The 25,199-nt window shown below is 39.7% G+C and overlaps 2 protein-coding genes across 3 annotated transcripts; one reads left to right on the top strand and one right to left on the bottom strand.

Moving 5' to 3' along the window:
* Positions 1-38: 38 nt before the first annotated feature.
* fancb (FA complementation group B) lies at positions 39-8,332 on the bottom strand. Its single transcript, XM_034128695.1, has 8 exons — positions 7,168-8,332; positions 6,924-7,079; positions 6,739-6,828; positions 5,737-5,865; positions 4,716-4,888; positions 3,447-3,871; positions 3,120-3,360; positions 39-2,101 (listed from the first exon to the last, which is right to left on the bottom strand). Exons 1-8 carry the CDS (start codon positions 8,089-8,091, stop codon positions 1,696-1,698), a joined length of 2,544 nt encoding a protein of 847 aa, XP_033984586.1. The 5' UTR covers positions 8,092-8,332; the 3' UTR covers positions 39-1,695.
* Positions 8,333-8,418: 86 nt separating this feature from the next.
* On the top strand, positions 8,419-24,950 carry mospd2 (motile sperm domain containing 2). 2 transcript variants are annotated; one of them, XM_034128696.1, is made up of 16 exons: positions 8,419-8,694; positions 8,784-8,841; positions 9,278-9,433; positions 11,583-11,669; positions 12,111-12,265; positions 13,472-13,532; positions 13,661-13,699; positions 13,800-13,924; positions 14,449-14,622; positions 18,984-19,102; positions 22,234-22,327; positions 22,592-22,688; positions 23,074-23,194; positions 23,362-23,464; positions 23,680-23,709; positions 24,417-24,950. In XM_034128696.1, the coding sequence occupies exons 1-16, from the start codon at positions 8,662-8,664 to the stop codon at positions 24,567-24,569; spliced, it is 1,605 nt and encodes a 534-aa protein (XP_033984587.1). In that variant the 5' UTR covers positions 8,419-8,661; the 3' UTR covers positions 24,570-24,950. The 2 variants fall into 2 exon arrangements, with proteins under 2 accessions (XP_033984587.1, XP_033984588.1); XM_034128697.1 differs by lacking the exon at positions 23,680-23,709.
* The last annotated feature ends 249 nt before the right edge of the window (positions 24,951-25,199 follow it).

Here is a 25,199-nt window from a genome sequence, read left to right as displayed (position 1 = left end):
TATAAACGTACCTTATTATATTGAATAAATCAAGAATAGGTTTTTAGATATTTTATTAATAGAAGAATTAAATACAAAAGCATGGCAGAACGTTTCCGCCATATGCACCACACCACCGCATTTCGAATACAAATATAACAGTATGACATTTTTATTCATAGTGTTGATATGAAGTCACATTTTTTTTTTTTTAACTCAAGAAAATGCCTAAAGCTTAAGTGACGGTTGATGCATCGACAAAGGTGTCAGATGCAGAGATGTATCTATGTTCAATTTGTCTGCATCAATAAGTCAGATGTGATTTAGATGTTGGTTTACACATGCAAAAACAGCAACATTGTTCATCTACCACGTTTTCATTTTACATTAAAGTGAGAGGACTTCAGCGGAGGCTAGAAACCCTGCAGCCCTCTTCCACCACTCACAGTTAATACAAGTTAACAGACAATAATGGGATGACAAACCATATATTTTACTCTGCGTGGCAGTCAGGGCTGTTTTAGGGAGCACCAATACAATTTCATTTTCGTTTTCACGTGTGATCCAAGTATTTCTCCCTGGTGTTATTTACTGTACAGAATTCACAATTCATTTTCTGTGCTCGAAGTGACAGAAGTGTTTGTGTCGCAGCCACAGAAAGGTGTGTGTGTGTGAGGAGGGTGAGAAGCCGGAAAAAAGTGTTAATGTGTGAGGTGAACTAGCTTCGTGTGGAAAGTCAAGTCGTATCAATAAAAGAGCAAAAGCTAACTGAGCTGCTTTCTTTCCATTCTAACAAGACAAATATATATGTAGTACTTCTGTTACATAAACTGCATTACCATCATAAAGTGACACATTAGGAATCACTCAATTAGAAGTAATTATGACTCAGCTGTGTGCAGACGAGTCCTGTGGCAGCTGCCAGTGGAAGTGTTACTTGCAATGAAGCAGACATATTAAAGGTGTAAAAAAATGGAGGGTTCCTCTCTCCTCAGACGGAGTACTTCACACCCACGGAGTAGCTACCAGACCAAACTAAATGCACATTCATGTTTTCCAGCCTCCACAGGGGGGAACAAAAACCCTTCCCTGCCATTTCAGCAGACAGTATGGCGCAGTCCTCATATAAGAAACTCAGTCTTTTCAAGTATATGAGGTTTGGATGAACAACATTTGAACTCACACTGCTGACAGCCTAGAAGAAACAGGATGAAGGACTAGAAGGAACAACAAACATGGTTTCGAAAGGGAAATAAATGAACCGTAAGGGGAAAACACCACTAAAAGCTTTCAGTAAACTCCAGTCACTGTGCAGATGTGTAACCCCTTTGCTCTGCCATCATCTGTTGCCTTTATTAATAACACAAACGGTTGCTCACTACAGGATGAGAGTGGTCTGTCTCTTACAGAAAAGCACACAGCAACAACAACAGCAGACATTAAAGAGTGTTTTTTAAACATGACAAGAAGCAGGAGCAGAGAGCAGCATCCCATCAGTATCAGATTAAGGCTGTGGAACTGAAGTAGAAATAGGCTGAAGCTCTTCACAGCAGCAGAGACTATTAGATACTGTATAAACCCCAAGAGAGACTGACGCACACAGGGTACACCAGAGACGCAAACAAGCCAGCAAAGAGGGCCTCTTTCAGTACAGCTGACCTTCAAAAAGCATGATGAACCCTCTTGATTTTCAACAACAACTACGTCAACAGCATATCAGCTGAGCAAAGTCCTCTGAGTTTCTAACAGAGCTGCCAAATCCCCATAGAGCTGGACTTCGGACATGCTTTGTGTTAGCCTACGATAACTCTGCACCTCCACCAGGGGGCTCAACCTCCTCCTACTCCTCTCCACGTCCAGCTGAAACAAGTCCCTACACCTCTGGAGCCCCTTCACAGATCCTGGTTTAGGGGTCTCCTCGTGTCCCAGGCTATCCCTCCCCTCCTCTTTATCAGTAAGCAGCGATGACACACAGTCTCTGAGCGACACCACCTCTCTCTCCAGTGCCAGAGACAACATTTGAGCAGCGTCCTGTCCTCTTGTACCTTTGACAGGCTGGATGGAGCAGGACGCAGGGAGGAACGCCAGAAGAGAGTTCAGGAACTGGAGGGTCTGTAACTGGCTGCAAAGGAACAACAGAGACACAATTTGCACGTTATAATATTATGTTGCAATAGATAGAAACATGTCTGAGTTTCTTTATGTCTATTTATAATTCATCATTCATCAGCTGCTTCATACTCGCATACCTGTTCAGAATTTATTTGCAGAATTTGTAATTTTAAGTGCTGTGCTGGGCAGAGAATCACTTTGATATTCAGTGGAATATCACACGGACACGCTTCCCAGTCAACTTCAAAGCCTTGACAACTTTGAATCCATTAATATAAATTGAGCGGCAGTGCCCACCTCTACTACCTTCCTTAGTTCTTTTAAATAAAATTGAATAATTCAGTACGAGTCCCTCGTAGTAGTGTTTGAACCAGAGCAGTAATATCATTTGCAAATTATTAGGAAATATCTATAATGGACAAGATAGTCTATGTTTTTTACTTTATCACACTGTTAACGTAATGGCATAACCAGTAGGATAACCAAAGAAAGTTGAACCTAATAGAAAAATGTAAAGTGCATCAGTGCTTCTCCATTTAATGTGTTCTTGTGCACAAGGGCGCACATGAACGTGAGTGACGCAAAACAAAATCCTGCCAAAGGTCAGGTGCCACACGATTGCACGGATGGCAGGTGGCTATAATGCACCAATAGGAGAAGACTGCTAGTAAATAGAGCAAAGATAATCAAATGATTGATTCTGACATTTTAACAATCAAATGATAACCCAAATCCTCTAAAAAAAATGTAATAGGAGATTAATCTATATAGCTGTTAATTGAGGCGTTACTAGTAAGTAAATATGGATGTAACGAATGCAGGTTTCTAAATATTCCAAAAATCAGCTTTGCAAACACTTTATGAGAGGAAATGGATAAACCATTTGTTGGACCTTAAGCAAGCCACACTATTTCACATTCATTTCACTTAACTGACATGATTATGGCCAATCTCTTCATTCTACCAACACGTACAACTCTGAGGCAGTACTGACAACTTAGAGCTTCTTTTAAAAGAGAGTTATTTACCTGGAGTGGACTGACAGTTCCCCCTGGAATGGGGTTATCTGATGCCAGTGCAGCAGCATGAGAGGAGACGGTCCTGAAGAATTTAACAGAAGATACTGAGGGCTCACTGCCAACCTCTTACAGCCCTCTCTTCTCTGAATCCAGCCGTCCACATCACCTAAGCTGTGATCTGGAGAGTCTATGAGGAAGACCAAACGATCCAGCACCGCCATCAAACTCAGCAAGTCTTCTTCAACCTCATCTGGGCACAAACAAAGAAGAAAACAATGAACAAACACAAGCCAATTGTTTAATCTCAAATTGTGTGAATCTTTGGTATTACAGTACCTGTTTTGAGTTCAGGGTTTTTTAACAGTCTGGTTTGGAAATCACTGTGGATGTCTAAAGCAACTTGACCACAATGCAGGACCACCGGTTTTGGGTTGCACACAGGGGCAAAAGCATCTTGTCTCTGGACGTAATGGAGCACGACACGGCACTTGACAAAGCCAGAGGTCAACAGAGGTGTCAGCCTGGACACAGCAGTCACAGCAAGTCTGCATGGGTTGAGATCATTGGCTCTGCCTGCATTGTGCTGCTTGCTTCTTTTGGCTGCAGGCTCTGAATATGTGGAGGCAGATGAGGAGGATGATGATGATGATGAGGAGCGGGGCGCAGGGAGCCAGAACACTTGGCTTTGGGTCTGGATGACTGCAGGCGTTGAGCTCTGACCCGCCTCTGTCAGGATGGATAAGCTCACACTGGCCGCTGGTCTAGAGCAAAAATAACACATCATAAAACATATCAGATATCACATGGACAGTAGGGTATCATAGTGAAAATCAGATTTAATACAAAAATGTGTGCCTGACAGCTTGAGAACTGATTAAAAACACCAACATCTCCAGGTGGCAACATGCCATCAGCTGGACAAGGGCAATCCAAACAGCATTATAAGGGCCCTCGAGGCAATTATGCCAGAAGTAGCTTTCCTCCACATGTTCACAGATAAAAACAGGAACAGGTGGAGGGAGGAATCTGATAAGTTTCACAAAAGGAAATTGGAGAGTAATTAAATAACATGTTGCCTTGATGACCAGTTTACCACCCTGCATTTGCCTTAGATAAATATACATTTGGCGGCAATCAAAGAAGCAATAATGGGTCAGAGCTGTTGTTAACTGAGATTAACAGACTAAGATTGAATTAATCATGTAAAAAACAACAACTATGAAGACAGGTAGAAATTGTACCTCACAAATGTGATTAATTTGATATAATTTGTCCACCTGCACAATTTTTTTTTATTTCTGACAAATTTGATCAGGAAGTATTGATATGGTCTGACAGCTAGACATAAGCACTTCTCACTAGACTTAAAAGTGGAGTGCCATTTATTTTTGCCTGTATCTTTATCATAATAAATCAACTAAACCAGTTGGACTCCTTCTTCCCAAGACATTATCACAAGTCTTTTAGAAGAACTGCCGATAAGTGTTTAGATAATGTCATATTCAAGGAATATTTAGGAAGGCTGATGCCTCGGTGGATAAAGCTCACACATTCTTCGCACAGACAAACATATTGCATTTCAATTAAAAAACAAATTATGTTTACATTGAGCTGTCAGTAGTTAGTATCACTCCCACAACCATTCGCTCCTCGGCGATGCGATGCCACAACTTGTCAACTTGAGGTTTTGAAGGCCCTGCTGGCAGCATGTCTTGTGTCTCGTCAGCCATGGCCTCATCCTTTGAGTCATCACAGTCCCACAGAGCAATAAGGCCTTCCTGAACAGAAGGTGCAAATACTATAATCAGCGATGACAGTGTGTGACAGCATTGACAGCAATAGCAGTTTATGTCAAATATTTCAATTTGCCCAGGTACATATTTAGTGGACTTTCACAATACTATTCAAAAACAAAGAGTGTGCCAGTGATACTCTGTCAAATACAGTATAATTATTCCCGGCATATTTATTTTATTCCTTCAGGCCACATTCATCATTTGATCTGTGTGGCAAGTCTTGTGACCACAGCAAAAGGAAATTAAAGCAACAATAACAAAAACATTTCAAATAAAAAACATTAAATGACATCAAGCCGTTTGCATTTATTGCCTGTATTTGTTTCCTCAATGCCTCAGGCAGGATTAGGAGCACTTACTACATCAGCCTCATGTGAGATGCCATTTCAAATATGAAAATGTATTAACATGAGTGACAAATGCTGGAGTAAAAAGAACTGAGGGGGGGGAGGAGGGCGGGACTAACAGTAATACAAATCTCACCATTGATCTTTTTGTGTGTTCTTAAATTCCCCCAAAAATGTATTTTTTACATTGTCTCGCATTGAGGTTGCTAAATGAATTAGAATGCATGTCAGTGTTACAGATATATTATTATCATAGATGCAACTGAAAACACACCAGCTAATACCATGTGATAAGACTTTATGTTATCTAGTCTTAGTGCTAGAGAGGGCACCTTTCTGGTATAGAGACACATTTACTTACAGTACAGCAGTGCGATCAAATCAGACCAGCCGTACCTTGCTGCATGTTGTCCACACTCTATCCCCCTTTTACGTCTATCTTCAACTGCACTAATAAAAGGAGAAAAGCCCAATATTCTGTACCTGCTCAGGCTGTGTGAGAATCGTCTCTCTTTCTGAGACCACGTCGGTAAGGGCTTGGACGGACTGCTGTAGAACTCTGTCCTTCACTCTCAGCTCCCTTTGAAGATCCTGGAGCACGCTCAATCCACTCTGCAAACAGATCACAGTTGAGAGTCTATATTAGATCTATATTATAGATGAAACACACATTGGGGGTCTACGAGATGAAAGTTTTCCCCCAGATTTTGTTTTTTTAAAGTTGAATTTCAAAATGTCTCATAAAAATAACCATCCATAAATGTACTATAAGCATAATATGGTGTTATGGGTTAACTTCAATATTTGTTAGAGTATTAATACAATACTTTTCTGACATCTTCAGTATATACACATCATTTATATTTCAAATGTATGTCGACCTACATGTGAATTATGGCCAACAATATCTATGTGTTCTAGAGATGCAATAAACTAGGGCCTGGAATAATTTGAATGAAACTATTGATAAGATGTTCCAAACAACCATGCAGTGATGTACCTAGGGAATAAAGATCTAAAAAGAACAGACATCAGAATTCTGCTTATTGACAGCAAAGGAGCTCTATGAAGCTGAGCCTCCAGGGAAAGAACAATGGTCTTAGATTGTCCAGGCTATCTTTTTAATGAAAAGCTGACATAACAGTTTAAATGAATGACAAGAATGAGAAAGTTTGCATGTCTTGACTGCCCTCAACAAATGATTTTAAATTGTATTTGTTCTAGTTTATTTTGTGATGTGTTGTATGAATGCTCATAATGTTCTGTCCAAAAAAAAAAGAACTATATATAATAAAGCCAGATGTATTTTCAGTAATATGAACAAGAGTTCACATCTTTACATCATTTGTGCTTTTGCATCATTTGTAAAAACCATATTATGATGTAATAATGTCATTAGGATATATGATTGACTATGCTAAAAGGATTGTTTTCCTTTCCAAAAGACTAGTGCTGTCAGTCCAGTAATAGATTAGGAATGCTTACCTGTAGTCTGGACTCTAAAGCTCTAAGGGTGAGAAGATCATTCTCTGGTGGAGGAGGCGGAGTCTTTGGTGCACCACCGTCCTGACCACGCTGAAATGTGTAATTAAAATCAGTTAGCAGACCACCAACCAATGTTTTCTCTAATAATGGAAATATCCACATGACGAGTAAATGTTATGCCTTACAGAATATGAAATGCCACAAAGGTCAGTGAGGAGATATTTTTCTATAGGCTGTCCTGTTGTGCCTTGATTCTTAAAAACCAACAGCATCTGGTCTGTTCCACATCCCAGGAAGTCATCCACATGAACAGAACTGACACTTGACCAGTGGGAGGCTATCTGGGGGAGAGAGTTTACAAAATAGGCTTAGAGAACGAGAGTCAAGCAGAACATAGAATTAAAATAAAGATATTTAACATTGGTTTACCTGAAATGTTTCCTTGCGAATAGCACATACATGCCCCTGGTAAAAAGATACGACAAAGAGGCAGCCATTTCTCCCTGTGTTGACCATCTGAATGTTTTCAGCTTGTTCAAAGGGGAGCTGACACACATCTTTCACAATGCCATTCTCAAAATATACAAGTTGCTGATTAGAAGTTGCTACAACCAAAGCGGATTTCAGCACATCATCCACTTGTTCAGCTGACAGCACCAAGATGCACCGTGTGATGCAAACATAGGGATGAGGCAAGACCATAGAGCCATCAAACACATGTCCACTTTCAACAAAATAACCCAGGGTTTGTCCTGTGGACTGAGTATTTGAGCATTGGTCTGAAAGTTTTTTTAGTCCAAGAACAAATACCTGTTCTTTGTGGAGGGGAAGTTCTCCAATAACACTATGGGACAACTCAATGGGTATCTGTTTCACCTCTCCTGCCTGCAGAGATGCAAAGAAGACATTCCCAGCATGGCTCCACAACACTGTGGGGCCCTGGAGGATAGACACATTCTCCTTCATTTGATAAGGGAGTTTAAACTCAATGCAGGGCTCCAGTCTGTTAGAGCTGCTCAGTGTGAGAAGACTATAGTGGAAACTTCCCCCCCTCTCGCTTTTCTTTGTCACTAAAATGCACGGCATGGCGACTCTCTTCTGAACGTTTATGGCACATTTACATTTTACAATATCCACACGCGCTGATCTCTTCCTGCTGATGACAGCTGCTCCATCAGCTGCCTTCAGGAACGCGTTGTCTTCCCGTTCAAATGAAAGACTGTAGAATATTAACTCACTTCTTTCGCTGTCATGTGTGGCTGAAGCTCGTGTACAGTTAAATAAGATTATCTTTCCAAAGAGGGAAAGACAATGGGGATTTAGATACACATCTTCCGAGGGTAATAACTCCATTATGCAAGAGGGAAGCTTCGGATGCCGACCTGGTTCGATCTTTCCTTATTGACAAGCTGAGTTAACGGTATTGCTAACCTTGGAGCTGTCACTCTCATGACAGAAGCCTCAACAATATGTACATATGGACGACTAGTTGCTAAATGTACTTGTGAGAAAGAAACTAAGCCGTATTGAACGTTGCATAGCGACTGTTGCACACTCGAAGTGGCGCGCCAACTCAAATCGAACGCTTCCTGTCAGTCCAAGTGCATTGTGGGTAAGACTGATAAACAACAGTGAGTTGACGATATTACGATAAACAGTTATCCGCGCTAGTCATAATTAAACAAATCGACTGCATGAATGATTAGATATAAACCCTTTTGCTGAGTACAGTTGAACACTCCCTCTGCCCTTTTACTTTAAACAAACAACACAGCGGAGAGGTGTGGCCAATGCTGGAGCCAAAATGGCTACGACAGGACGGTAGTTTCTCAGTTTGCACTGATTCTCCTGAACTAAACGTTAGCTGAGTAGCTAGCTTAACAAGGAACCAGCTCAGAGACGGAAACCCGGTGACAGGGGAACATGGCCGAACTTGAGCAACACGAAGGAGAGCAGGTAACGTTAACTACCGTTAGTAATGCGTTAGTTAATCTATCTAATCAAAAGACGTGTCTCTGTAACATAAAACTACTCTGTTTTGACAGGACATTGAGAAGAAAATTGTGGAGACGAGACAGAAATTTAAGAATGAGTTCCTGCAAGGTAACTCACTTATTATGTCATTTGACATGCACTTGCTCCCTGACCAGCCACTTGCAAATGCAATAATGTGGCGGTAATGTTATCTTCAAATATAATGTTAACTGTTACTAAAAGTGAACTATCTGTTGCTTCACTTTCATAATGAACATCATGACCTAAATGCTCAGAGCCTAGATAAGCTCCAACATACAACTAACCTAGCTAACTCTTTATTACCACATGCAGCTAGTTGTTTTGACTAATACAGCCTATGTATATAATCGTTATGACCTCTAGGTGAACTTTATATGAGTTGACAGCACAATGTGGTCATGTATGGCTTCAGCAGCATTTTAAAGTATGAAACACTCAATATGTTTGGAAGTGAAACCTTGTGTTTGACCTTTTTGTATGCCGAGTGTCATGTGACTAAGCACTTACAGGGTTGTGTTTACAGAATCGACGGATAAATATGACTCCAGAGATGTGGAAAGGCTTGACAAAGATGATGCCCTAGTGGAGGGCTACCTTCAATGGAGACTTTGTGTTGTCGAAGATGCCTTGAAATTAATTGACGAAAGTCTTCAGTGGAGAAAGGAATTTGGTGTAAATGGTAAGAACTTTGAAGTCATGCTTAAAAGTTTGTCATATGATATGAAAATGGTTACCTAAAAGTGGGGCTAGGCAATCTTATTTAAACTAGTTCCAATCTTGAGTACAATATTTTGGAATTTTTGACCAAATTAAATCGTTCAAAAACAGTTTGTAGTTTTTCAAAATCATGATAGATAGATTTTCACTGAAGCAGAAGTGTGTTTAGACTTTATAATACAATACTTTAAAAAGTGGAAAAGAGAATTAACAATTAAAAATAAAAGGAAAAATATGATATGAAATATAAAGAAAACAATATAAAATATTCTGGATAATTAAAATAAAAAGTCAAAAATACAACGGGATCCAAAATGATCTACATGACCTAGATACCAAGATAATGAATCAGACCAATCCTTAAATGATATATTTTGGATACTGTAACATTTCCTTATCTAGTGCGACATGCATAGCTTTATCAGTATCAAGTTTAACCGGTCCGTTCTAAGAGTATAAATGTTGACATGCAATGTTTATTTGTTGTTGGTTGAAGGTTTCGACAGACATCAGCGGTTGTCTTTGTGCTGCTCTAGAATGAATCCGGACAGAGTTCCATTGTGTGTTAAACACCCATATCGCCTTGCAAAGGCTATTACCCCCGAGAACAAGTCCCACTCTCTCTGTTTCCTGAGGAATTTCAGAGTTGTTGTTTGTTAGTCTTTAATCCAGCAAATTCAATATGTCAAGTAGTTGTTTTAGTATAACTTGATATAATTAAGTCATGTTGTTAGTTTGTTTATTGATCTATTGAAAGGGATTGAAGCACTTTAGGTTATAGGGAAGCTGGGATCCTCAAAAAATTGTTTTTTTTAAGTATTAAATAATAACTGCGAAACACCTCTTGCTCTAAAATGGAAAAGTGCATCTGTCCAGTCCTGGTTCACCTACATGAATGTTACAAACCAATTTGAGTAATATTTATATTATAAATTCCGATGACTTATCTTTGGGAATAATGCAGATTCTTATCAACCCGGATCCTCAATTGATTAACTGCTTACAGAAAGTATTGATGATCATTAAAATCATTATTTTCTACAAAATAAGCTAGTTATTGCTAGTGATGGACAGCAAATTGTTGTCAGTTATTGTTGTGTGATATTTTGAAAAATCTCACAATACAGTTTTTTGTTAAAATTATTTGGAATTGGGAAGTTTCTGAGAAATGAAAAGGCAACTATTCAAAGCCTAACAATTCTATGAATGTAGTAACAAGCATCATTTTTTTTTTTTTATATATATAAGTACAGTATATCATCTCCATATTCTTATACACAATAGGGCTGTGCGATTATGGCAAAAATCATAATCACGATTATTTGGGTCAATAATTGATATCACGATTATTCATTGACTTTGAAAAAATCCATTTATTGAACTTTAAAACAAATACAAATAATAATTTGAACAGTATCTTTTTAACTGTTGATTACCCTGAACGTATAATTCAACTGAAAAACCAATACTAAAATAAATGATACATTTAAATAAATAATATTAAATACCAATAAACAAGATCAACAAATATTTTGGAGCGCACTTCCCCAAGCTACTAAACATATATAAATATGATAAATACAAATAAATGAGACTAAAATTAATTAGATCAAATATGTTGCAGTGCACTGTCACAACCTAGCAAAGCAAAATAATTGTTTTTTTCGATTATGTTGTTTTCGTAATTGTGGCAGGCCAAAATCGTAATTGCGATTAAAATACGATTAATTGCACAGCCCTAATACACAATTTACTCTGCTTTTATGCAATAATTTGCCTTTATTAACACGCAGCGGACTGGAGTAGATCCGGAAGTTAGCACCCATATGCACCGAATTGCACTGAAAACTAAATTGTGAGATGCCAAAAGATTCACACCCTTCCAGACATGATAACAATTATTAAATTACGAAAAACTTAAAGAGTTCTTCTTTAAATATGATGTGCCTTTTCAAGTTAGATAAGTAGTTAAATTCAGGAGCCAATAGTCTTGAAGAAAACGATTTCAAGCAACTTCAGCCCTCTGCCTACAATCCATGTTCTGTACAGCTAATATTTAAAGTATGACAAACACCAGTTAATAGTGTTGTGTTTCTGCCTGTGTGTTTCAGATCTCACTGAGAGCGCCATCCCCAGATGGATGTTCGAGACTGGCGCTGTCTATCTCCACGGCTATGACAAAGAGGGCAACAAACTCTGTATGTACATGTTCTATTACAGCCCCTCCTTACAGTACACTCTTAAACATGTACAACTTAGCGTTTCTTTACAAGTTATCTGTTGCATTAAGATTGTCCATTAATCTCTTCACAAATATACAACTTTTATCTTTTCATCTTGCAATATACTTATTTATATAAATCGTTATCCAAGCAATAAACCGTATTTAATTTTGTCTTAATTTACATTATTTAATTTAATATTCTGTTCTTGTACATATGATATTCTATTTATATATATATATATATATATACAGACTTTTTGCACTACTTTTTATTTTTATTTTGTATTTTATTATATCTGTTGGATTGTTGGAGGAGCTCAGGTCATAAGACTTTCATTGCCATTTCTACACTGTAGCTTTGTGCCTATGACAATACAACCTTAATGAACTTTGAATCTCTGTTTACTATGTTTAGTCTGGTTCAAGGTAAAGCTTCACGTCAAGGATACTAAAACTATCGTGGACAAGAAGAAGTACGTGGCCTTCTGGCTGGAGCGGTATGCGAAGAAGGAACCTGGGATGCCGCTCACTGTTATCTTTGATATGGCAGAGTCTGGCCTCAGCAATATAGTAAGTCCATCATATGTTTTAATTTTGTTTTTTGTCATCGTATCACTTCTTCTTATTTCTCTGTCATGTTCTTTCATTTCTTGTAATAATATCCAAGTCTCCAAGACAAAGCTTATATTGCATTTTGCTCTCCCTCTATTAAATAAGCTTTACTTTCATGTTATAAAAAACTATTTCCTTCCAGTGAGTCTCCTTGAAATGCTGTTGAGTATCCTCTTCCTTCTTGCTGTTTGAGCGGTGGTCTTGCAGGGACTGATGCTCTTTAATGGTTTTACTCTTCGTAGATTAAAGTAACCTTTAAATCCCGTTGGTCAATTCGAGTGGACTGTCTAATCCGCAGACTCGCTGTGTCGCACAGCGTTAGCTCCTTGATTGAGCTCTCTGTCAGAGAGTGCATTTCCTTGGCTAGGCTCTCTCAGAGAGAAATGTCTCAGTTAAATACAAATAAACCAGCACAAACACTGCAAAACGAATAAATAGCTATGCAACCCAAATATGAAATGTGTAGATTAGAAAATCAGTTTGCCGCCTTGTTGAACCACAGTAAAGCTAGAGCTAAGGCTAGCCAGTATGATCTCATTAAAGCTCTGGAGAGAGTCTCCTGCATAGCAATGAGGCTCCGAGCCAATTATGGAGCCCAGCCAGGATCTAGACGCTGTTTCTATTGACATACCGCCGGTTTGGTTTGATGATTAACATTAAAAAGTAAGATGATCATTCATCATATTCACATACAAACTGCTTTAAAGTGTTTCACCTGGATAGTTGGTTCCAGGTGAGATTTATAAAATCTATTTCATCTGTTGATTTTCTTTCACTAACTAAAGCGTTGATAGATAATCTGTTTTAATCAGAAGCCCTTTATCATTTAGTTCCATTTAAGTCAAAGAGCCATATAGTGTGAACTTCATTTTTTTTCTTGTTTTCTGGGAACACAGTCTCCTTAAAAATGTGTCAAATCTTTGTAATACGATCAAATGGTGTAATATAATTCTCTTTTTTGCAAATGGTTAATAACTATAATAAGTAATATGGTCAGTATTTGTGAGTGGATCATTTAATACATTTTCTTTCTATTGAAGTACTTCAGATCTAGAGGTGTTTAAAATTGAACATACATTCTCCTTATTTAAAATAATGCCTGTTTTATTTCTGTATTCGGTTTAACTTTTTTAAATCCCTGTCATTTTCCACTTTGTGTTTCAGGACATGGAGTTTGTGAAGTACATCATTAATTGCTTCAAAGTATATTATCCAAAGTTTTTATGTAAGTAACAAAAAGCTCTCATAAAAGCAGAAAACATATTCACATATTAATTATGATTTACAACCAAACCTGGGTATTTTAAGAACAATTCTAATGGACAAGCTTTGTACTTTTCTTGATCATTTCAGCCAAAATGATCATCGTGGATATGCCTTGGATCATGAATGGTGAGAAAGCGTCCTCCGAGCCCGTCCTAGAAACATGTTTATTTCTCTGCCAATCACAATGTGATTCTGACTTCTGGAGCATGACATGTCTCTTTTTCAGCTGCGTGGAAAATTGTGAAGTCATGGTTGGGTCCCGAGGCAGTCAGCAAGCTCAAGTTTGCTTCCAGATCTGAAGTCCATGGATTCATAGACCCCGAGTACCTGCCAGCCCATATGGGGGGAACGGTATGTTACAATGTGTTTCGCTACGTGTTATATTAAATATCTCAAATATAGCATTAGTGCGTTAGCTCATGCCTATAGGACAGATTTAAACGATGCAGTAGTAACTAGGACTCGCCTGAATGTTTATCATCACTCAGTAATGTTTAATGATGATTTGATGAAGAATTCAGTTGTGTAACCTTTATTCATACTGAACAAATTCAGAATCCAAGGTAACACAAATATTTCTGTCCCACACTGAAATCTTGAATATTGTTTAACTGGCAGATTAAAACATTTTATGGTTGGAGAATCTCTCCATACTCGGAAATTATGATTTCAGCTCACCACTGTCTAACTGACGGAAATCACTTTGTTTATTTAACCAGCATAAGCCATATCATTATGTTCATTCATATTCAAGTCATGGGACTTTCTCTGCTTAACAAGAACAGTCAGTATGATGACCTTCATTGAAATTGACAATGTACACGCTATTAAAAACCATGCATGTTTTGATATATTTTTTTATGGCTACATTCCAGGACCCCTTCAAGTACAGCTACCCTCCTCTCCCTGATGACGACTTCCAAACACCCATCTGTGAAAACGGGCCGATAGTCAGTGAGGACGAGCTGGAGAGCAAAGAGGGGGACATGGAGAGCAAAGACGTCCTGGAGTCCAGCTTCAGCTCTGAGGTAGCAGTAAAGCCCAAAAAGGTACATTTTCTGTTTTCTGTTATCATTAGTTTCAGAATGTAGTCGGCTTTAAAAAAGTCCTTAAATGTAATTAAGACAAAACTCTTCACGCTTTCATTTAGCCACAATGTAAGGTAGGAGGGCTCCTTCTGTGTTGTCAGTCTCCACTCTGGCATGACTCGGTTTCAGTCAGCGAACTTCTGAATATGGAGTGAATGTTGTATTTATGAATAAAATGTGTGAAACTAATATAGTTAGCAAGACTTGTGGTGACGTTGTTATCAGTGTAGCTGCTCTCGTGTGTAATTGAGTCATGATTAATTCTCTTATAGCTGTGGCATTCTGCTACTAATCAAACTGAGCGGCCTATAGTCGTTTCTTCTTTCACTCACATTCTATAAGTTGAGCGTGAGATTACAGCATGTAATCACCGCAGTGAATGAATTGGGAAGTAATGTCCCGATTTGGAAGATGGTAAGCTCTTGCTCATTGTCTATGTGAAGGTGACTCCTAATGTCTACGGCTGCAATTAAATCCTGCCAACAAAGCCAGTGCCTCGCAGCCGGCGCTCTGTTCTCTCCTCCTCTCCTCCTCTCCTCTCCTCCTCTCCTCTTCTCCGCCCTCATACGGTCCACAGAGGTTGTCAAGTCAGCTACTTAAGCTCTTCCCTGCTGTCGCTGGATTCCTCTTCCTCGCCAAACAACAGCAAGCAGCCCAACAACATAACTGAGACGCCCCGCAGGCTTTATCTTAACTACGTCTGCAGATACTTGTCAACCTCCCTCTCTCTCTGGTGTCACCCGATTCCTCCCACATGCAGTAAGGCTGCAGCTTATGTCACATATCCTACTCTCCTACAGGACGATCCAGTTTCATAATCTATTTAGCTACTTTCCCGCGCAGCGTCATGCAGAGAAAGCCTGCATGGAAATAGATGGAGGGCTCAGGATATCAAGGTTCAAGGTTCAAGGTTCTTTATTGTCAATCTGACATAGCTACAGAGTAATTATGTAGTTGAAAATCTTATGTCACAGGCATGCTCGACTTCTAGAAAGTTGTACATTTACAATATGTTGGTGCAGGTTGTTTTCAAGCATGGTTTATTTATTTTTGCTGCAGCCGCTATTAACTAAAGCATGGGTCAAGCAAGAACTTATTAAATGTTAAAGCACAGCCGAATCATCAAAGTCAACTTTAATGTAAATCTTCCAGTTTGTGTGTACAGACAGAGAGATCGAAATACTGTTTCCCACAATCCCGAATATGAAAACAATGTATATAGAATATAAAATATAAAAATATGTGTGCAAATATGTATGTATATACACAGTCAAAGACACATTTGTACATGTGCACACATTAAGACCTAAATAAAAACACAACAATCAATATATACAAAATAAAAGTCAGATGGAATCGGCCTTGGGGAGGTTTGTGCCCTTCTGAATAACAGATATGTTGCTGTTAAAGCCAAAGAGCAGCAGATGTGGGGTTGACCTGCATTCGATGTGAGTCGTGATATAACTGTGTTGTGATTTATAGCCGCTCTCATGAGTTTTTGTCGCCTGTTGCCTATAGGACACACCCTGTGTCTGCTGTAGAGCTGCTGCTGTGTCACCCACAGCTTCTCCCATGAGCCTCCTAAGACCCACTAAACAAACTCTGCTCTTATTGTTAATAAATACCACATTGGTCATGCACAACAGATTCAGATTTACAAAGCAAAGATATGCAAATCACTCAAATGTTAGCCCAAGCAATAACTTACAGGAACAATTTTTAAGTTTGTCAATGTTTGTTAATGTTGTTGGTGTAAGCGTCACGAACAAGCCCCACTATGAAAAGAGAAAAGGTACACATTTCCATATTTAAGCATTTTTAACTTCATATTTGACATTCAAAACATTGTCTGTGGGAAAGGGAAAGATATTTTTCATGTTAGCCTGAAGAGCTAGTGACTCAACCACTCTGCAGTGACGCTGCACAGAAAGTGAGTGGTATGATTGATGTTGAAATATGCCTGACAGCAATCACAATGTCTCAAGTAGTTGATGAATATTCAGGCTCAGAGGATAGTAGCTCAACAGTTTGTCTTTGAATGTTGAATTGTATAACGATTGAAAATGAATGGTAATTCATGTGACTTTAAATATCGCCACTGGTTGAAGTTAACATTCTAATTATAAATTCATTCTGGAAACCTTACAAGCCCAACTTTCTTTTTTGAAATGTATTAATTCAAGGCTTGGTTGATGGTTAATAATACCTCCTGCACAGGTACTTCCTTTAAAGCCCATAGTTTTGTACAGAAGTAAGTATATGTTCGGTGTTGTCCAACTATCAAGAGTATCAAAACAATCACAATATGAACAGAAAGGCATGGTTTACTATTTTAAACAAGATGAAAGGAGAGTGAGATGATGTCTCTCGGTAATTTTTCAAACCAGCTTCACTTCTGTTGCACAGAGTGGAGTAGTTTCATCGGGCATAATGAATTCCTGGATGCCTGTGCTGTGACTAAACCTGCTGCTCTGTAATATCCCGTCCTGCCGGCTCCTCAGCACATTGAGGTCTGAGCACATTCCATCTTGTCTAAACAAACCATCGACTCTTCCCCTCCTCTTCCGCCGCCGTCCCTCCTCAATTGCGCTGATTACTTGATGGCTTAAGGGAGCTAATTGCCTTTCTCTCTGTTTTGGAACAAGGGCTGGCTGTGGTAGGGCAGGTTAGGATCAAACCCACACTCCACACTGGAGCTCAGAGTCCAGACGCTTTCTCCCGGCTGGAAAGGCAGGTGTGCTCACGTGACTGAATGACTGAGTGCACCTGCCTCAGTCACCTGCTGTCATCTCATCCCTGGACATGTTCATCTGTCCTGGACCTTACATTTCAAATTGAGAAACTAATCGCACAGTCCCTGCCCGCCAGGAACACATTTACATTACCTGTATGTTCTAACCTCAGGTAAAAACTACTGAGATAATTACTGCTATGTTGCAGTAAAACAAGTTATTAACACATTTTTTAACTTCTTTGCTTTTATGCATATCTTAACTAACACCATGAGTGCCTTGTTTTTTAACACTATTTTGACCAGGTCTGTGACACTGGGGAGTGATATCAAGTATCATGTGTAAAGCCTACTAATATGTACTGTACAACCAGTAGACACTCCTCTTATGAGCATTTCACTAATATTTTACTAATTATATTGTCTTTGCATTTCAAATCTTACACGATGTGTAGAAAACGTGAAGATATCAAATGTAGTATTAATTATGTTAAAGTCAATCTTAATTCTTTGTATTTGCTTAGTGTTTTTTGAATTGAAAGAAATTGCCTAATATTTTGTTCTTTGTTAATCTACAATGGAATTGTGTTTCCATGAGCCTTACAAAAAGGATAAAAACTCTTAAAAACAGTGTTATTTGAATTATGATTTGAATATGACACAGCCTGCTATTTCATGTTTCATTTTTAATTAAAAATGTGAGTATGTTTCACTTCTTCGACTCACATTTTGACCTCATTGTGTTGAGCTTGCTCTCTGAAATGATGAATAAATGAAGCCTTTCATCAGCAGCTGATCATCTCTTGATGTCTTCATTGTGGCAGTTGCATGACAGTCAGCCATTGAATTAAGATGACATGTTGTGTTGCTTATCACAGCAAATTACACACTTACCCCTCCGAGTCACAAATGTTCCCATCACATGCAGAGCCCGCTCACCTTTGCCACCCTCACCCCCCCCCCCTCCCCCCCATGATGTGCTCACTCTCCCATCTGTTTTACACAATATGTGTTGCCAGCATCACTGTGAAGGCATCCTCCTCCCAACCCACCGACTTTATCCGTAGTGCTTAGGCTGACGTTTCGCAATTCCTATCCCGTCAGCTGTTTCCTTATCTTGTGATCTGTCCGAGGATGATTTGGGTCAAAGTGTACGGATGTTTTGCTGAAGTGAAAGTATCCTTGTAGGAGTCTTAATTCTGACTCCTGGACTCACTGAACTATTACATAGTTCAGTGAGTCCAGGAGTCAGAATTAAGACACAAACAAATGACAAGACGCTTGAACATACATTTTATGTTCAAGCGTCTTGTCATTTGTTTGCGAGACTACCAGGAACACGGGTGAGGAGTCATCATGGAGGTTTCTCGGTAGTAAAAACATGTTTTCAACACTTCACAATTATTTCACAAGAGCCATTCATTAGTCATTGCAAATAACTGTCAAGCGCTTCATTAACTGATAGCTTTCCTCACGTAAAGGCCAAAGTTCAAACATTTTATTTTCAGGGAAGGAACCAGATAAAGGTCACACGGTTGCATTATCAATTCTCTGAGTCTCTTTTCTAATTAGCTGCTCTTTGTTGTTTCAGGTGAATTTCCTGGAAGACAGTTTGAGAGCAGAGGACAATGATAAAGGAGACGCTAGCTCCAGGACCAAAGGGGCCAGAAAGCCACTGACTACCTTCAAAGGCGCTCTGCTAGATGTTAGGTAGGCCATCCTGCTCACAATCTCCTTTCTTACCATTATTCTACACATTCATTTCCTCAAGTTGCAGTTATATTGGAAAAGAAGACATTATCTACTTAGATGACGAAGCTCTAAAAACTACATGTAAACTTCCTACTTGGAAGTGTTCCTATCCTGCCTTTTCAAGTGTTCTTGGTCCAGTTGTTTGGTCCACATTGACAGCTTCTACACGAACCTAAATGAACCCAGAAAATGTCAGAGGCTCTTTTTAAAACCAACAGATTAGCTGTACACTCAATTTGTTGTTGACTTGACCCAACTGGTGTTGTTTATGCACACATGTTCAGCATCTCTGCACTGCAACTACAACTCATTTGTGTTTGGGAAACATGAGGTAAGGTAGCCAGAAAGGTTGACTGGACACCTAAGGATTGTTAGTTTGCTGAGAAGAACTGGTAGTAGATGTATCTAGATTATCCTCCTTTGCCCAGCTTTCTACCAATCTCCACTCCAAAGCTGGTTTCAGTGAGTCAATGTACAGATACAGCTCTGGAAACAATGAAGAGACCACTGCAGCATTATCAGTTTCTCAGGTTTGACTATTTATAGGTATGTGTTTGAGTAAAATAATAGTTTTATATTTCATTCTATAAACCACTGACAACATTTCTCTCTGTTGGAATTCAACAGACCCCGGAATGGAATGGCTGCCATACGTGTAGAGATTGAGATTTAAGAATCATTTGGAGTGGTCTCTTAATTTTTTTCAAGAGCTGTAGCTAAAACTAAACATTATAACGTCCTTGGAGGTAAGATGTTACATGATACTGCGTTAATACATTGGTAACTGAGCATAAGCCCGTTAAGAAGCCATTAGCAAAAATATATAACTTTAATTGCCTTGTATATATTGACGAAAATGTCCCCTTCATGTATCGGCTCAAAGCCATGAGTCATTATTGATGTTTGCGCCTTTTATGGCCTGATTGATCCGCTCACATGGGGCAGGAATTAAGGATGCTAGCGATCGTTTGTTCAATGGGAGACACTGGCCAATGATCAATTAACCTTTTAAGAGAGGAGCGCTCGTCACCGCTGAACATGTCGTCACACACATCATACGTTTTAATTCAGCATTCAATGAATTGAAAAAAGAGGGGTTGACTTCAAGAGCGGTGTATTGCAAAGAAGAAAAGCAATCACACAAGTATGTGTTTGGCTATTGGGTAAATAATTAGCGGTGCATTCTCACACTGAATGATATTACTTCTCATTTTCATGAATAGTTGTCCGTTGAGTTCTGTTTTAACCGAGGAATGGCTTTGATGTGAGGATTCTGAGAGCTCTGGGCTGTGAGTTATAGTGATAAACAGATTTAAATTAGCCTTAAATGCAATTATGTTTCTGAGCTGTGTTAGCCTTAATTCGAGGCTGGGGGGGGGGGGCTTTAGTGGGGAGTAGGGGGCTTTGATCTCATGTTTGCAAAAGGTTTTCAGAGCCCGAAAACTCACTTTGAGGGAAAGAGCCTCTATGTCTGTAGAACCGGGGGAAATAACACAGAGACAACGTAAGACAAATATACGTTTTGTTCTTAGCCGTGTCAGTCCATGAGACATCAAGGAGAAGCTTGATATGAGGCAGATATTCAAATCTTTTTTCTAATTTCTTCTTGGCAAAACTCCCAATAAAAAAGGGTTTAATCTGTCTGCATTCATCGAATAACATGCTATTTATAGCCAAGTTAGACTGTTGCAAACTTGCTTAGAGGAAACAGCGAGAGCCGGCAACAACCACCACTGATCACAAACTGCGAGAGAAAGCGACTCATCCCAAGTTTTTGGGTCACAGATTTGTTTTTGTTCAACATTTCACATCAGATGTGATGCCTGATCAGCGCTCCATACAGTTTAAAGTCCAACTGAAAATAAGTTGCTCGAGTATTCACATGAGTTCTCCATTTTGATAGATGGACATCTTGTTTCCATACAACCAATCGGATCGCTTCATTTGGAACCATATTTGCGTTGAGCAGTAACAAAAGCATTTAATCATGTGCAGACATTCACGCTGGCTAAAAGCCACACACATCCTGCTACACAGCACACAAAGTATCCTTTTTATCTGACTAACCAACATGAACACCTTGTCCTGCACTTTGACATGTTGTACCAGCCACCAAACAAACATTCAGCGGAGGAAAGAGCATGGCAAACATTGGTTTTCATGATAAATAGTTCATTAGCTATCTGCTCTGTTGCGGCACTACAAATATTATGTTATCTATCTTACCTGCAAATGTCTTGTACGATACACCAAAAAATGTTGATGACATAAAGGACTACTAAGTGGTTTCAGTTTAAATCAAAGCAGTAACTCCTCCTATAGCCTGTGAAGGCACCTAGACCCTGTTTACATCGAGTATTCATGTGTCTTAGGGGGTCGGATTACAAGACCACAGCTCTGAATGCAACAACCACAAAGACTCATGATTTGATCACGGTAACCAGTTGCCATGGTGGTTTGTCCACATATGACCACCATATTTATAGTGTAAATGCTGAGGCCTCCTGATGTGTCCCCAACTAGGATGTAACGGGAAAATACGTCAATGCTTGCAGCTGTCAACAGAAATGATGAACGTGTTTTTAAGTGAGATCCAATCACAAGTAGTCACTTGGGACGCATGTATAGATGCACTTGTTGTGGTCAACAGGAGCCTACAACTCAATTCTGTCCCCCAGGGGCCCCATAGTGCGGTGATTCAGCCTCGGACTTTGACATGGTTTATTGATTTCTGACCACATCTAGATTAATGTAAAAACAGATATCCTGTATTTGAAAGTATAATTTTTTTTTTTTTTTTTGCTGCAAATCTTTATATGACATCCTTCAGGAAAAACGATGGTTATAGCAGATATTTAGAGGGGTGTGTAGCAGGAAAAGCTACAAGTCCCAGGATAATCATAGCACACAGACAGCAAAGCACATGAAGTATCCGCCCAATCTGTATTCATACGAGAGAGAAAGAGCAAAGGGAACTCCAGTCTGCATGTAGAGCAGTTGTACAAGTGCACGAACAGGCGCTTCCTTCCTACCACGACAGCTTGCCAACGTATCTCCTGTCTCACATTGTGGGTTTTCTCTCCCTCCAGCCCCGCAGAGGAGCTCAGCTTTGGTTCTGCAGAGACGGAGAAAAGATGCCTCATTATCCTGAGCAATGTGACCAAAAATAAAGTGGCCTTCAAGGTGAGACTGAGGAGCGTTTGTGTCTAAGTAACATTTTCTGTTATTTGATCAACAGTCAAATTAAATGTTGTCAAGTCATTTGTTTAGCACAATAGCAGTTCACTGGTTTCATCTTTTCCAATGTGAAGTTGTTCTGCTTTTTTTGCAACTTTATATCAATGTTCATGGAATTTCTATGTTTGGACCATTTTCTGATCTTCATAGACAAACTACTTTCTGAAAAAGAAATATGTTTTATTTAGAGTGCCCTTGGTGTCTTTCCAGGTACGGACCACAGCACCTGAGAAGTACAGAGTGAAGCCCAGCAGCAGCTTCTGTGAACCAGGAGCGTCGGTAGATATAGTCGTGTCTTTACATGGAGGTACTGCACTCTAGCTAACAATAGATCCTTCCTAAAGCTGCACTTCAGAATCATCAAAAAGTCTCGTCTTCTACCTTCAGAGTGCTAGCAGCCACTCTTCTTTGCCCAGCAGACATATTTTAAAAGTGATAAAAGAAGAATCTGCCCAAAACAACTGAGGTTAAACATGTTAGGGCCTTCAAATCGTGTATAGACTACACTCTATTGCAAATACCTTGGAAGAGTCAGTGCTACCTATTTCAGGGTTGCTTTAATGCTTTTTCACAATGTCATGCCAAGCAATGCATTTTCTCATTCCTGCTGAAGATTTCCTCAACAAATCAAATCCTTTCCATTATTTATGTTGACTTGCCGTGTGTTTTGTTGCCCTGTATGTTTCCGGCAGGTTCCCAAGCATCTCCACAGGACAGATTCTTGGTCATGGCTGCCGAGATGGACAATTCTTTATCACAAGAACTCGCACAGTTCTGGAAAGAAGTGCAGAAAGCCAAGATCATGGAACACAGGTACGACCGTCTGTGCTCCATGATACAGCCATGAGAGTAAATCTGTAAAAAATAATGAGTACTATTGTCCCGTTGCCCCAGTGTCCTCATTACAGTCGTGACCGTGAGCTTGTCGGCTGCGTATCGCCCTGATGGCCTCCGCTCATTAGGTTGTGAATTTCCCACAGATTGCGCTGTCACGTTGTGGAGAGCCTGAAACAAACAGTGAGTCCTCTCAGAGACAGCCCTGTGGAGACGGGCTCCGGCGGGCTGCAGGAATTTCACACAGCGGTGAGTTCTGCTGGAGAGGAGCCTCTTCTCGTCAGTACTCATTATCTTTGACTCACAATACATTTGTTCATGGAGATCCTTTTGATCACCAATTTAGATGTTATACTCTGCCATCCCTAACACATTGTAGTTCTATGATGAAGACTCACCCTTACAGCTGTCATTAACATGTCTTTGTATTTGCATTGCATACTCCAAAAACATCCCACACCCAGGCACTGGATGATAACATACATTTCACATCAGTAAGTATTATGTAGGTTGAGTGTAGATTCATTAGGTCGTAGCATTATAAATGTCTTGTTGGTCGTCTATTTGTTACATGTTTAACGGTATGGTAACATTTCGGGAACTGTTCTTGCTTTTCTTACTTTCTTTAGACGAGAAACTCAACTCTCATGTCTGTGTGTTACAGCTGGAAAAGAGGGGCAACTAGCCTAGCTTAGCATACAAATTGGAAATTGTTAGCCTAGCTCTGTATAATAATGTCAAAGTCCTCTTCCCAGCCTCTCTAGAGTTCCCTAATTAGTACTCTTTCTCTTCAATAGAACTGATATGTCTGTGTGTAGCCTCTCTGCTTATTTCCTCACCACTTCACAGTTATGATCTAGGAAGTCACTGCAATCAACCACTTCTCACCAGGAAGTTGACACACAGTAGCACCTAACTCCCACTGAAACCACAAATTGTCGTTTTGAATTTCAGGTTGATACGTTCTTAGAGACACGGTTATAGTTTAGCAAAAGCCAGGCTATTTGTATCTCTTACCTCCAGTCTTCCCATATCACACATGAGAGTAGAATCCATCATCTAACTCTAGAAAAAGAATAGGCGTATTTCACACTTTTTCCCCAAATTAACCGAACATCTATAGCCTGGTTTGCTGCCATGACTTCTTTCATTGTAACAGTGTTAGATTAAACCAGTTTTAAACCAGTTTTTATCTCACCAGCTCATGCGAGTGATAACCTGCAACGCCCGGCTGGAGCAGAAGCTGAACTCGTGTCTGTGGGTGCAGAAGGTTCTGATCGGGCTGGTGCTGATCCTGGTCCTGCTGAACCTGCTGTGTCTGCGCCTGCTGACCAGCTCCCAGCAGCCATCCTGACCTGCCCCCGCCCGCTCCACCGCAGACACACACACACACACACTTCCTGCGGGGCCACAGTCCCCTGAGCGCTTCTCTCCCCCCCCTCCCCCCGCGGGCTGCTGCCATGGAGGAGAGCAGGGCCCACTTTAGGGAGTCGTTGTGGAGTCTCCATTTGAAGAGACTGTGTTCGTCTCTTTTCAGGCACTTGAGAGGGACTCTTTTAACAATGTGACATCAAAGCATTAATGTATTTTTTAAGATGCATCAAAAGATAAATGTGTATTTATTACTAAAAACAAAACATGGAGGAACAATTACTAATTCTGTGATCATAATGTACAATTTTTTACATATTATATACATCTAGAGAATATAAAATAAACACTTTTTGTCAACTTATCTGTTGTTGTTTTTTCTCCTTGTCTCTCCACATCTGCCTTCATCCAGACATGTGAATGTTGTGGTTACTTCCTAATAAACCCTCATTAGTACAGAGGTGTTTAATTGAAAACATTGCCGTGTGCGACCCCATTAAACCTCTCCCACACTCAGCCCGAGGAGCCACAGGAGATCTCTGTTCCCACTATCTCCTCTATTTGTTTTAATTACCCCGACACTGGCAAACTAAAAATACCAAAGCAATTACTG

The sequence above is a fragment of the Trematomus bernacchii genome, unplaced genomic scaffold (genome assembly GCF_902827165.1).
Source record: "Trematomus bernacchii unplaced genomic scaffold, fTreBer1.1, whole genome shotgun sequence".
In the NCBI taxonomy this organism is placed as follows: Eukaryota; Metazoa; Chordata; class Actinopteri; order Perciformes; family Nototheniidae; genus Trematomus; species Trematomus bernacchii.
Note: the sequence above shows the minus strand (reverse complement) of the source record. Positions and strands in the feature narration are given on the sequence as shown.

Bases quoted from the DNA above. Each gene is read 5' to 3' on its own strand.
- mospd2 (XM_034128696.1), top strand. From the start codon at position 8,662: ATGGCCGAACTTGAGCAACACGAAGGAGAGCAG. The intron at 14,623-18,983 runs GTACATTTTCTG...TTGTTGTTTCAG, and splicing joins TAGCAGTAAAGCCCAAAAAG to GTGAATTTCCTGGAAGACAG. The intron at 22,689-23,073 runs GTACTGCACTCT...TGTTTCCGGCAG, and splicing joins AGTCGTGTCTTTACATGGAG to GTTCCCAAGCATCTCCACAG.
- fancb (XM_034128695.1), bottom strand. From the start codon at position 8,091: ATGGAGTTATTACCCTCGGAAGATGTGTATCTAAATCCCCATTGTCTT. The intron at 7,080-7,167 runs GTAAACCAATGT...TCTCTCCCCCAG, and splicing joins TTCGCAAGGAAACATTTCAG to ATAGCCTCCCACTGGTCAAG. The intron at 5,866-6,738 runs GTAAGCATTCCT...ATCTGTTTGCAG, and splicing joins CTTTAGAGTCCAGACTACAG to AGTGGATTGAGCGTGCTCCA.